The sequence below is a fragment of the Mus pahari genome, chromosome 19 (genome assembly GCF_900095145.1).
Source record: "Mus pahari chromosome 19, PAHARI_EIJ_v1.1, whole genome shotgun sequence".
In the NCBI taxonomy this organism is placed as follows: Eukaryota; Metazoa; Chordata; class Mammalia; order Rodentia; family Muridae; genus Mus; species Mus pahari.
In genome coordinates this window covers 83578948-83592867 of record NC_034608.1, presented here as the reverse complement: position 1 = coordinate 83592867, position 13920 = coordinate 83578948, and the positions used below count along the sequence as shown (strand labels likewise).

Genomic DNA, 13920 nt, shown 5'->3' with positions numbered 1-13920 from the left:
GGGTTCTATAAGAGAGCAGGCTGAGCAAGCCAGGAGAAGCAAGCCAGTAAAGAACATCCCTCCATGGCCTCTCCTTTCCTCCCCAACTTGTTCTTGGTCATGATATTGTGCAGGAATAGAAACCCTGACTAAGAGAGGGCCATAATATGTACATCCAAACTGTCTCCAAACACCTCAAATATAAAGCTATTTAACATAACCTACAGTTTATGTTAGGGACTTAGATTTTCATTGTATGATATATACCATACTAGGTTCAGCCTAGTAAATGGTATCTTAAAAACAACAACATCTGTATGGGTCTTGCTGTTGACATATCCATAGAAATTATAAATGATTACAATAACAAAATCACTGCAGCCAGGTGTGGTGGCACACGCCTTTAATTCCAGCAGATTTCTGAGTTCAAGGCCAGCCTGGTCTACAAAGGGAGTTCCAGGACAGCCAGGGCTATACAGAGAAACCCTGTCTCGAAAAACAAACAAACAACAACAACAACAACAAAAAAATCACTGCAGTGTTTGGGAAGAGATATCTGTATTGGATGTATATTGCTTTTTCCTACATCTCACTGGAATTCAGTATACAGCTATAGCATTCAAAAGCTGCATGTAAACAGAAAGATGACGCATCTCTAACCATCTATTTTATATAAATTATTTTTAATATACAATGCAACCTGCTCAGTAGGAGCTGAAAATTGTAAAAGTAAATTGAAATATTCACATAACAGGACCCTAGAAAGCAACGATTTGGTGTGTTTGGGAGGGGCGATTTATGAATATTCTAAATAAGCAGCTTTAACCACAACTTGTACTTTTGTTCCTCTCCTTTTTACGTGGTGTGTGTGTGTTGTGTGTGTGTGTGTGTGTGTGTGTGTGTGTGTCTGGTTGGGTACATGTGGGACAGCCTGAGGTATTGTTCTTCAGGAGCTATCCATCTTGCTTTTTTTATTTTTATATTCTTTTTTGTTATTAGATATTTTCTTTATTTACATTTCAAATGTTATCCCCTTTCCTAGTTTCCCCTCCGAAAATTCCCTATCCTCCCCTCCCTCCCCCTGCTCACCTACCCACCGACTCCTACTTCCTGGCCCTAGCATTCCCCTGCACTGGGGCACAGAGCTGTCATAGGACCAAGGGCCTCTCCTCCCATTGATGACCGACTAGGCCATCCTCTGCTACATATGCAGCTAGAGACATGAGTTCCTCCGTGTGTTTTCTTTGATTGGTGGTTTAGTCCCAGAGAGCTCTGGGGTTACTGGTTAGTTCATATTGTTGTTCCTCCTAGGGGACTGCAAACCCCTTCAGCTCCTTGAGTACTTTTTTGAGCTCCTTCATTGGGGCATATGCTGTCGAGGATGTGGAGAAAGAGGAACACTTCTCCATTACTGGTGGGATTGCAACCTGGTACAACCACTCTGGAAATCAGTTTGGCTTTTCCTCAGAAAATTGGACATATTTCTACCAGAAGATCCAGCAATACCACTCCTGGACATATACCCAGAAAATGCTCCAACTTGTAATAAGGACACATGCTCCACTATGTTCATAGCTGCCTTATTTATAATAGCCAGAAGCTGGAAGGAACCCAGATGTCCCTCAACAGAGGAATGGATACAGAAAATGTGGTACATTTACACAATGGAGTACTACGCAGCTATTAAAAACAATGAATTTATGGAATTCTTAGACAAGTGGATGCAACTGGAGGATACCATCCTAAGTGAGGTAACCCAATCACAAAAGAACACATGATATGCACTCACTGATAAGTGGATATTAGCCCAGAAGCTCAGAATACCCAAGATACAATTTGTAAAACACATGAAACTCAAGAAAAAGGAAGACCAAAGTGTGGATACTTCGATCCTTCTTAAAAGGGGGAATAAAATACCCTTGGAAGGGTTATAGAGACAAAGTTCAGAGCAGAGACTAAAGGCATGACCATCCAGAGACTGCCCCACCTGGGGATCCATCCCATATACAACCACCAAACCCAGACACTATTGCAGATGCCAACAAGGGCTTGCTGACAGGAGCCTGATATAGCTGTGTCCTGAGAGACTCTGCCAGTGCCTGACAAATACAGAAGTGGATGCTCACAGTCATCTATTGGATGGAGCACAGGGTCCCCAAAAGGAGCTAGAGAAAGGACCCATCTTGCTTTTTGAGATGAGAATCTTGACCAGAAATTAGCCAAGTAGCTAGGTTGGCTTGCCAGTGAGTTCCACAGCTCTCTTGGCCTGCGCCTCTCTGGGATTATACTACTATGCCCCTGTGCCTTGCTTTTTTTTTTAATTTATATTTTGAGTGCTGGAATAGAATTCAGGCCCTTGCTTTCCAGGCAAACACGTTAAAGTGTGAACTACCTCCGAAACAGCGTTCTCCAGCCTTCTTCCATGACAGTTCTCTGATAAACTCCCTTAAGTCTGTAACTGGGGCAAATTGGAAGCAGAGGGGCCTTCGTGAAGTCTAGATGAAGCCCTTTGTTTTACACTAGGTCAGTAAGATGAAGCCTAGAGATGACAAACGATTTGATCACATTTGAGGGCTGGAGAACAAGAGGCACCTGAACAGCTTTTCTGCTCTGGCCTCCTATTACTCTCACAGACAACCTTCAGGAAAGAGCCTTTGGTGAATGAATGCATGAATGCATGAATGCATGAATGAATGAATGAATGAATGAACAAATCTTTTCCTGGTTCTGAGGTAGCTCATCCTGTGTGTATCAGGAATATGTCAGGCTTCCACTGGCTTCCTGACACAGTAACACATTCATTCTTTTTTTTTTTTTTTTTTTTTTTTTTGGTTTTTTGAGACAGGGTTTCTCTGTATAGCCCTGGCTGTCCTGGAACTCACTTTGTAGACCAGGCTGGCCTCGAACTCAGAAATCCACCTGCCTCTGCCTCCCAAGTGCTGGGATTAAAGGTGTGCACCAACAGTAACACATTCTTATCTAGTTTTGAGTGGAGCATCCTTTTTTCACCTCCATAAATGATCCAAGGGTAGCAGACAGGTACTGGGTTGAAACAAAGGTGGGCACCAGCCAGGGGAAGGATTATTGAACTCAGGACTACTGGGGCTACCATGAACCAAAATTGCCTCTATCCAAGTTTGGACAGAAGTTGCCAGAGAGCAGACAGATACAGAGGTGGGTTTCCCATAGCTGGGATCTGACCCTAACCCTCTCTTTGTTCCAGAATCACTCTTACCGTCCATCCGTGGATCACCACGAAGGTCTTGCTGCTGTGGTTGAAGTGGCAGTTAGACACAGAGTCTGGTAACCCAGGAATGAGATGACAAGTGTCCTCAGCTGTGTCTTCAGGGGTCCTTAGGGCAAATTTGCTTTCGATGTCTGCGAAATCTCTTCCCACTGCAGGAAAAGGGATTGTTGGCTTTTACTCAGGACTGACCGCTTTTTAGATTCACATGCAGCCAATGCCAACAACACCCTTGATTTTTCTAAAGGAGGTTTTCAAAAAGGAATATGGGTCTGTGCAAGCATGAGGACCTGAGACCAGAACACCAGAACCCACAGAAATGCCAGGTGGCCGCCATGGTGACCTGCCTGAAACTGCAGCCTCCCAAGGCAGAGGTGGGATCTTCTGAGTGAGCTGTGGTAGCAGCCATATTGGCGAGCTCTGGGTTTGATTCTAAGACCCTGCCTCAAAGAATAAGATGAGAGAGTGACCAAGACAGATAGCCTCTGTCAGCTTCAGGCCTGCACATGCGCACATGTGTACCTGCACACACTCAAACATCATCCACTACCCAATGCACTCGTACATAAACATATTCTTAAAAAGAAAAAAAAAAAGAATATGGATTGCAAGAGAATGTCTGATGTCCCACTGGTGACAGTGTGACCTTAACTGTGACTTAAGCAATCTGACTGCCAGCCCTTGCTCTCAGTCCCCGTCCAGTTAGGGAGTATGTGGGTGTGCATTTAATTCATGTAGAAATTCCTTAATTTCATCATGTCTCAAGTGAGTTGGACAAGGTGGGAAAGACAGGGCAGGCTAGCACCTGGGACGTCTGGTTCAAGTTCAAAGGCTACGCTCCTGGAGAACCCTGTGTGGAGATCTCATGTGGCATGGTTCCTGTTATGTTTTGAGTTATTTCACCTTCTTTAAATATATTTATTATATTTATCTAAGGTTTTCCTATGAAAATACAATCAAACTCATTTGAAGGAAGGACTCCCCACTACCACCACCCATTATCAGAAGTTTAAAAGAAGGAGAGTTGGGCAGCATTTATTATCCTAACTGCAGCATGTGCTGTCTCAAGCCATTTTGAGAGAGTGGAGGGTTCAAAGGTACCATGGTGTGTGTGAACCACCGTCAATACATTCTCTTCCTTTTGTCCTTAGAATACTTCACACAAAATTAGACCTTTAAAATTATGGCAAATCCTGAGCTAGGTGGTGGTGGCACATACCTTTAATCCCAGCACTTGCAAGTCAGAGGCAGGCAGGTCTCTGTGAGTTTGAGGCCAGCTTGGTCTGCACAGTGAGGTTCATGATATCCAGGGCTACACAGAAAAACTATGTCTCAAAAATAAATAAATAAATAACAGTAAATCTGTCCGTAGAGGGACCTTGTTTTCCTTCTTCACACTAAATCTTGAACACTGGATAAGCAAGGAAGGTAAACCTAGATTTTGAAACTATTGACATAAATCTAAGTGCTGATAAAGTTTATGATTATATATAGAAAGGAAAAATTGCTGAGTTGCTAATACCATCAGATCCTTTTCAGGAAACAGAGCACAGAGGAGTTAGGGACAATTGCTTAATTCTTGGTCAATTTATAGACACATCCTATTTACTATTATATATATATATATATATATATATATATATATATATATTATATGTAATTTATATTATATGTAATCTATTATATAATTAGAATGTTTCTCTTTTAAATTTTTCAGGAAATGAACAAATGAGATAATTAAGACACTACTTATGTCTCAATATAAATATATTCCTTTTTTATAAGTAAAAATTAAAACCTCTAATTTCAAGCTAGCATTGAGAAAGTCAAGCCAAGAATGACAATACGAAGGATTTGCTAAAAGTGAAAGTATGGGCGTTGTGATTGGGCTCCTCATGCAGTTTTCAGAGGCCTGGCAAGCCTTTTCCTTCTTAAGGATTGTGTTCAATGCTGTTTAAATGTTAGTGTCTGTGTGTACACATACACACGCAGATCTCTACTACTGAAAACACAGGAGATATTTCTTACTAATCATATTTGCTAGAAATAAATGAGTTTCACAATAATAGCTAATTACTCTAAATGCATTTATCCAACTCAGAGACTGTGCTAAACTCCTGATCTTGAAAGCTCTTAACAATGCATGGAATTTATCCTGCCACCAAGACGATGTGCAATCCCTATCTTATTTGATGATTCAGCCATTCTTCCTCCTTCTAAACCAGAAAACACTGCTAACCTTACTAGCTGCCAAAAAAGAATATTATGTGCCGTTAACCTAATTAATCAGATTCTACCCAGCAAGTTATTTTAATTTTAGAGAGTGTTTTACAAAATATAAAAGTAAGTTAGCCTTGCTGGGCAGTGGTGGCACACAACTTTAATCCCAGCACTTAGGAGGCAGAGGCAGGTGGATTTCTGAGTTCGAGGCCAGCCTGGTCTACAGAGTGAGAGGACAGCCAGGGCTACACAGAGAAACCCTGTCTCAAAAAAACAAAAAAACAAAACAAAAAAAGTAAATTAGCCTCATTTGATTCCACCTCTCTCCACCTCTAATAGTTCATCCTCCTTTCTAACAATTCATTCTCTCTCTCTCTCCCTCTCTCTCTCTCTCTCTCTCTCTCTCATGCAGAGGTTGGTCTCAGTTCTCTCCTTCTACCATGTGGGATCTCAGGACATCTGGCTCTCATACAGCCGTAATCTGCTAAGCCATCTAGCCTGATTATCAGTCTTTTCCAACCAGAGGCAACTAAAGGATCCAGCAGACAAGCTCCCTTACTGCCCGGTTTTTGCATTGCTGCGTCAGATTACCTTGAACAGCTCCAGAAATGCCACTCTCTTGTGGCCACCTTTACCCTAGAATTGGGCAAGTTAGTGGCCCTGCTGACTTTGAAATGGCCATGGATATTCTCTGAAATTATTAAGGCCGACTTTGTATGTTTTTATGAAAAAAAAAAATCCAGTTTAATGTGGAGATCCATATCCAGGGCTCAGGTTGGATGCCGTACATCTAGCATGTGTGCTGGGCCCACTGCTGGATGAGAAGAGACAGGAATTCAATCACCATCACAAAGATTGGCATATGGAAATTTTTATTTTAGTTTTAATGTATTTGTATGTGTGTGTGTGTGTGTGTGTGTGTGTGTGTGTGTGAAGTTTTCATATTAAAATGGTGCTGTTTAATGAGTTAGGCAGTAGTTTCAATTTTACATTAGCTATGAAGTCACGGATCTTTCTGCTGCTTAGTCTGTGCAGGAGGAATTTTTCATATTGCTAGTTAGTGTTTGCCTTTAAGAATGTGTCAGTACCCTAAAGATTTCCCAACCTCTGTGGTCCTTGAAGCACCAACTGAGAAGAGCATGTAGAGGCAGGGAAGAAGGTGAGCCCCAGGCTTGCTTCCATGAGTAGATTTCATCATCAAGGTGCACTCCAGGTTGACTACTGGAGGGTCAGGTGAGCTTGACTAATCTGAGATGACTGTTGCTAAGGAAACTAGGAGATGTATCTGTGACTCTGCATTCATCCAACTGTGCTGCCTTTCACTCTTTTCTTAGGAACATTAAGTCCACATTGGAAAAAAGAAGGGGAGAGGACAAGAGAGGGGGAAGAAATAAGGGAAGGGGAGGACTGAGGAAGTGAGGAAGACGAGAAAGAATGAAGGAGAGGGGCAGAGGTCTATCCTGCAAAGGCTTCCATCCTGAATTTGACCCACAACAGTAATACTACCCTAACAACTGCGACCACCCAGACATACCCTCATTACACACTGGGGCGATGTGTTTATGTAGGCAAATTAGAAGGTAATATGTTCCTTTTACTGTGTAATCTTTATTCCTATGTTTTCAAAAAGACAGCTCAAATGTAGTGTATAACAAAGAAAGGAAATTTATCCTGATATGGGTAATAGTCACAGAGATGAAATCAGGCTTAGCCGGATTGCCATAGAGAGGGTGGCGTTAGATAGAGGGGACTGTAGTTCTGTCAGAAAAGCAGCAGTAACAGGTGACGGAAAGTAACAGGTGACACTGAAGACAGATGAACCCCAGAGGAGGAGCACCAAAGTGTCTGAAGACTAAGAAGAACTCAGTCACCATTCCAATACAGTTTCCTCAGATGAGCCTCCCCCCCCCCCCCCCCCACACACACACATCACAGTGCAGCTTTGGTGATGATAATGTGGAAACAGGCTGTGGTCAGAGGAAAAGGGGACAAGACCCCCTGAAATGTTTTCATCGACTCGCCTGGACAATCTGACAGAACAGAAACAGTCAGTCAAGGAATATAAAGTCTCCTCTACAACGCAGCAGTAAAGGGAGGCTGTGCTAAAAATACAGTCTGTCAAAGGCACCGCATGTCTTTCCACTGCGACTCTCCCCCCACTTGTCTCCCCACACCTTTCAATGCTGCTATTAATCAGTCACTCCCCCGTCAAGCTCTTTTCCAATGTCATCTCCCAGTTATTTAACTCTGATCTTAACTAAGTGAGCACTGTGGCTGAAGGAACGGGACTTGGCCAAGCAGGACCCTCTATGCGTTCTCTCTTAGCTCTCTTCTTTCCTGCCTGGGACCAGGAGAGGCTGCAGGGGCTCCAGGAAGAAGCCCAGGGCAATGCCTCTCAAACTCACACACTATTCGTGGAAAAAAAAAAAAAAACAAGAGTGAACACGGAAACTGGGAGCCCAGAGGGGAGCTGGGATGGCTCCAAGCTGTGCCTTTCTCACCCACAGACTTACCCCAAGGTGAACTCACTTGTGGGACAAAGGGCTAGGCCTGGTGTGGTTAAAAAAAGCTCACTGTAAAGGGCTACCCTGAGAGAACAGAAAGATGATAAGAGGAAATCATTTCACATCTGCTTAGGAATAATATTCCCCAAAATACATTTTATTGATAGGAAAATCAGGTGTTGGCTAAAATCCAAAATTATTATGTAGTTACTCAGGTGTCCTTTAAATCAAGTATAAGGGAGGGGCCCCAGGGCACTTTGAGTCTTGCCAACTTTCCTAACGTTAGAGCTCATGCAGCTAAACCCAGAAGGGTGACACTAACCGAGAAGCTGGATCCAGAGCTTCTAAAGGAACCTTTAGCAAAACCTAAAATGTAGGCGACCTTTTCTATGGGAGTTTACGGTAAAAGTTGTGTTCTACTATGGTATATTTTTCCGAAACGTGAATTGAAAGTTTGCTCCTATTTTCTTAACCAGAGTTGCAAACTATGTAGAAAGACAACCTGCCACCGGAGAGGCAGAATCTCCAGTTTCCTCAAAACACCCAGGATTCTTTTCTTTAGTGCAGTTCTGCCATGATGGCTTCTCTTTCCTTTGATAACAAGACATTTACAAGTATACGCAGAAATAAAGGCCATAGGCTCCACTAAGACTGGAATTAGGCTGCGGACTGCCACCTTAGAGCACCTCCAGGGGACACCACCCTCCTGGCGATTCCACCAGCAGCAACACAAGGAAAACTCCAGCCTTCTTTTATGACTGGGTTCAGTCACATTTTGAGTCTGTGTTCTGTTAGCTCAACCAAGGTTCAAGTTACAAGGCTTCTCAACTGTGGGCAGGTCTCGACTTCAAGGCCATAAAACAACTTGCTACCGACCCTAGTCTTCTCTAGGCAGCGAGAGCGGGCAGAGCCGTGGAGGTGGCCGCTTTTATTTTATTTATTTACTTATTTACTTATTTATTTTTCACCTAGTGTTGAAAGCGACCTCCCTTAGGTTCTAGAGAATCCCATGTGCTCCCAGCTAGCTGAGCGCCTGGCTTAGGGCGAGCCCTCTCCTGGGACAGCGAGGAAAGGACACAGAGCTGAACTGGCAACCTTCAAGCCACTGGCTCCAGTCGGCTGGTGGCTGAGCCTAGTTTTCTGGAGGGTAGGCTCATTGCTGGGCTTTCTTGAGTACTGAGCTAAGCCGAGCGCAAGGAACGCTTGCAGGACGCCAGTTCCCGGGACTCCCGCGCCACGCGTTCCCGGGCGCCACCGCGCACTCCCACTCTCACCGTAGCTCACAACCCCCCGCCGAGAGCGACAGCACCCTGTGCAGTTGGAATGCACGCAACGCGTCCTTCCACCCGCACACTCGATGGGGACACACTCGGTTCACTCTTCCTGCTTCCAGAGGGGTCTGACCCGCAGTCCCAGCAAAGTTAGGGTCACTTTGGCCCGCGTGCCTTGCATTCAGCACCCCTATTCCCTATAGGGAGGTTACCACTGGTCACTACAGCTTTGCTCGGCCTCTGCGTCTCCCCATCCTAGACGCCACACTCCACGCCCCCGCCGTTCCCTGCTACGGCAGGCCGCGGGAGAGAGCAGGAGACGGAGTGGTAACTCAGGAGAAAGGGAAAAAAAGCGGGAACCCGGAGTCGCCGCAGCGTGATGAGAGTCAGAGTCTCTCCCTTCTCCTGGATCCATTCCAGCCACCCTTCCCGGGAATCTACTGCGCCTGGGAGTCCCAGTGCATGCACGTCCTTTCCAACTTTCTCCCTCCCATCTTCAGATGGAGAAAAAGTGGTCCTGTCCGGGTCTGCAGGTGGGGGGTGGGGGGGAGTTGGCGCGAAAAACGTACCGTCTGCTGCGGCCACCCCTCCTCGAAAGGCGGTCAAACTCTGGAGCCAAACTCCCAGGACCACCAGGAGCAGGGCTTTGCTCTCCATCTCCCGGCGCACCCTTCTGCTTTGCGGCTGGAACTACGAGGCGCGGGCAGTCAGGCGCGGGTTGAGCAGGAGGCGCCAGAGGACTGGAGCGCGGTGGAGCGCCGCAGGGCAAGTCAACCTTTAAAGGGGAGGGCAGAACAGTTACAAGGGGCAGAATTCCTCGGAGGAGGAGGAGGAGGAGGAGGAGAAATCGAGAGTCTGACACTGTTTCCACTGCACAGCTGTTTAAGTGACTGGAAATATGCAAATAAGCCTCATCACCTATTGGCTATAAAATCATAAGTTGGGGGGAGGACTCTAAATGCACTTCCAAATATTTGAGCAAACTGTAACGAGGCTCAACGGTGCCAGTGAGAAGAAGGGGAAAGGGCAGGAAGGAAAGCTTGCTTGTTGTTTAGGCTCCAGTTTGCCTACCGGGAAGAATCTGATCCCTAGGGACTCCTATAGAGGCAGAGAGGAGGGGTTTACGCTGATTTATGTTAAGTAGTCTACGATCCGTTTTCTGAGGGAAAGTTTTGCTCTTAAACTGCGTGTACCTAACACTTTCACTCACACACACACACACACACACACACACACACACACACACACACAACCTTTTGATAAATCTTTGTTAAACTTGAGAGATCCTTTTAAACGCACATCCTCTCCCACCCACACACAGGTCTCCACACGCCAAAGGGACCTTAGGACACATTGCTCTGCGCCTGGTGCCTGCACGGTCTGCTTTTTATCTTGGCAATATGGATCTCCTTCTGTGGTAGAAGAAAAGACCCACTTGCTTTAATTAGTTTCTAATTTTTGCCTTATGTAAATTGTACTCGATCCTTTAATTCAGCAAGAAACTCAAGAATAACATCTATTTTCAGAGGCAGAAAGTCATGGTCAAATATTTTAAGCTATCCTGGATTTTCAGTGGGAGAAGCCATGCCAAATGACCATTCCAAACCTACAAAGACAGTCCATAGATTAGTGATGGTCCAGGGTGAGGGGATATGGGGCGCTGGGAGTGTGGGGGCAGGGCGAGGAGCATGATAGAAATCTTCCGAATTCCATTATGCTTATCATTGTACAACTATGTAAATGCACTAATATTAAATTGTACTTTGCAAGGGTGAATACTGAGCTTTTGCAAAGTGGATTAGCACATGTTTGTAGAAAAGCAAGAAAAATAAAATCACATCATACACTGTGGTCATCGGCAAGTATCTTTTTAAATGAAGAGGGGTTGATTAGCTAGAAAAAACAATAAACATTAATTTCCCCACTTTAATGCTGAGAAACCACCTCAAAAACTTAGTTCTCTTTACTGATTTCAATATTTTTAGTATGGTCCCCTCTCTCTCCACACACACCCTTCTAGATTAAGGGGATCAAAAACTATATAGTTTAATATAAGCCCACTTTTTAAATTTCTCACAACTATCAGATAAAAGCCATACATGCTGTTGTGTAGATGAATTCCAGCCAGATGTCTCGCCATCTCATCTTTCACTGCTATCCCTAAGCAGTGCATCATCCACATTCATTACTGGCTCCAACGCATGTGGCAGATCTTGAAAACTGGCAAGAGCGAAACCCCACTGAACAACTTTGGAAATGGCAGAGATAGTCCAGGGCACATAACCGGAATGTGGCCAACCTCTGAGAGCAGTATATAGGAAGCTCTGATTTTAAAACATGGCAGTGGTATAAAAGACATAAAATCAGAAGTGTAGAAATACTTTGTGTTTTATCTGGAATAGCCACACAGCCACATTTCAAGCAAAAAAGTCATTTGATCAGACTCCAAACCAACCTGCACTGCTACCTGGAACTTTCAGAGAACTTCAAGATTTTATGAGATTAATAAAGGGGCAAAGGGGCATCTGACACAATGCATTTTAATAATGACTCTCCAGTTAACCGGTCAGAGAAAGCACTCAGGAGTTGGGAAATATATACTTATCTATGGTTTGTTGTTGTTGCCTCTGTTATGTGTGAACCCGACTTATACTGGCCTATATTGTCACTTTGCATGACCAGTAAAGTGCACAGATTTCCAAGAAGAACTAACACTGGAATTCAGACATGCTGGCCTCTCTCCAGGGGACAAGTGGTGGGCAGGTGGGTGTGGCAGCCACACTTGGTCATGATTGGTTGTGCTGGCCTTGGTCAGGTGCCCCAGTTCTTCCTGCAGAAGCTCACATGAGCTCTAGGTCAGGCTCCTGTGCGCTTTTGACAAGTCTGATGTCCAGACTTCCACAAGGTTATTCGGTCATGCATAGCTTGAGGCTTGGCTTTTTCTGAAATTGACTTTTTCTTTGTAATAGACAAATAAATAAATAAATAAAAGTTATATTTGAACAATCTGAGCATTTTTAAATATTAAAAAAAAGTACCCTTAGGGTAGGGCACTTTGGTATCTGCTATAGTTAAAATCGATGTAAGTATAAAACCAAATATGTATAGCTTACAAAACACTGAAGTTCCTGATGTTAAGTGATAGGTTACTTCTCCACCACTAAAATGAGCCAGTTCAAGCCAGATTAGATTATGTTAAAGGAAGATTTATTGGGAAGTTGCTCTTAGGTGAATTCACAGGCCCCAAGGTTTGAGGCCAGGGGAGTCGCCATGGGGAGGGGAGGTGAAAGACAAAAAGGGCATGTGCCCAGAGAGAGAAGAGGGAGACAGAAAGGGGGAGAGGGAGAAAGGGAAGGAGAGAGAGATAAAGGGAGAAGGGCACACAAAATGTCTGGATTATATAGGGACAAGCCTCTGGGGGGAGGGCAGCCCAGCCCATGGACTGGAATGTTCAGGGGTGGGGGCAGGGTATGTCAAGTAGGGACTGAGGGATGCTGGGAGAACCTGGAGGCCAGGTCTGTTTTGACACGTAAAATATGCACCTTAGTCCCTTGTAGGAAGGGGTGTGTGTGGTTGTTCCAACACCAAACAGTAAGGAAATTCTGTCTGTCCTGCCTGTCCGTCATAGTTCTGATTGACTGCTCACCATTTGCCCACTGAACAGTCTTCACCCTCTCATGCATTTAGTGATTTTAGCCTTAACAGAGCTGAAAAATACTCCCATATCACAGATGGGAGGAAACGAAATTCCCCAAAGATCAAACAATACCCCAACATCACAAAGTGTACCTCTTCTATTTTGGTGCTTTCAGGAGAAAAGGGTAATGTGTTAATTTGTATATTTTAATTGCAAACTAAAAAGGGAAGCAGAGCTTTTTTGTACATGCAGTTTTTGGTTCGGATGCTATTCTATGTTTTCTCGATAAAACTAAAATATGATGAAACGTCTAAGTAAGGTTGAAAGAGCATCGTGCAAGGATGGAGCTGACAACTAGGAAATGCATTGAATACGAGAACAACATGCCTAACACAAACCTAAAAACACAAACTCATAAATGTACAGATATTTTCCGGCTGGAAAGACGACTTTGTGGTGGCTAAGGGGGTTAGGGTTAGTCTAGCTGGCCTTTGGGAGACCTGTGCTTGACTCCTGGAACCCATGGGGTGGCCTGCACCATCCGAAGCTGGAATTTCAGGGCTCTGATGCCCTCTTCTGGACTCCAACAGAACCCAGAATATGGCGAACTTGCATCCATGCAGGCAAAACCCCAAACACATTTTAAAATAAAATGTCTTAGGTCCATTTTAAATACGTCTAAATAAGAAAAAATAAATCAAGATGAAGGGCTTTTCTGCCATTACCTACCCACATCCTAGGATTAACCTGCAGTATTGAGGAACAAAGGGACAAAGTGGAGAATGACAGCTAAGAATCTGCCAGTGAGAATGGCACTCTTTTCTGGGTAGCCAATAGATAGGTTTTGGCCTGTGGCTCCCTTCCTAACCAGCTGCTATGTTGTAGAATCCCAAATAATGTAACTCAGACAGAAGACAGTTTCTGGCAAAGCTGAGTGTTGTGACTGAAAGATGTCAAAGGTGTAAATGAATAGTGTATGCAGCCAGTTTCCTACAACTCTCCACACACACGCACTATGGTTGTGCTTGCTTGGAGAGTGCCAAGTGCAGAGTGTGGGATTGCTTC

General features: G+C 44.3%; 1 protein-coding gene across 1 annotated transcript in view; it reads right to left on the bottom strand.

Annotated features, from left to right (window-relative positions):
* Positions 1 to 10176, bottom strand: part of Lpl (lipoprotein lipase) — a 25879-nt gene extending 15703 nt beyond the window's left edge. Inside the window, exons 1-2 of the mRNA XM_021219279.2 lie at positions 9788 to 10176; positions 3215 to 3375 (exon numbers count right to left, since the gene is read on the bottom strand). Coding sequence (XP_021074938.1) covers positions 3215 to 3375; positions 9788 to 9875 — 249 coding nt within the window. The 5' untranslated portion in view covers positions 9876 to 10176. The remainder of the gene's footprint in view (positions 1 to 3214; positions 3376 to 9787) is intronic.
* Positions 10177 to 13920: the final 3744 nt, after the last annotated feature.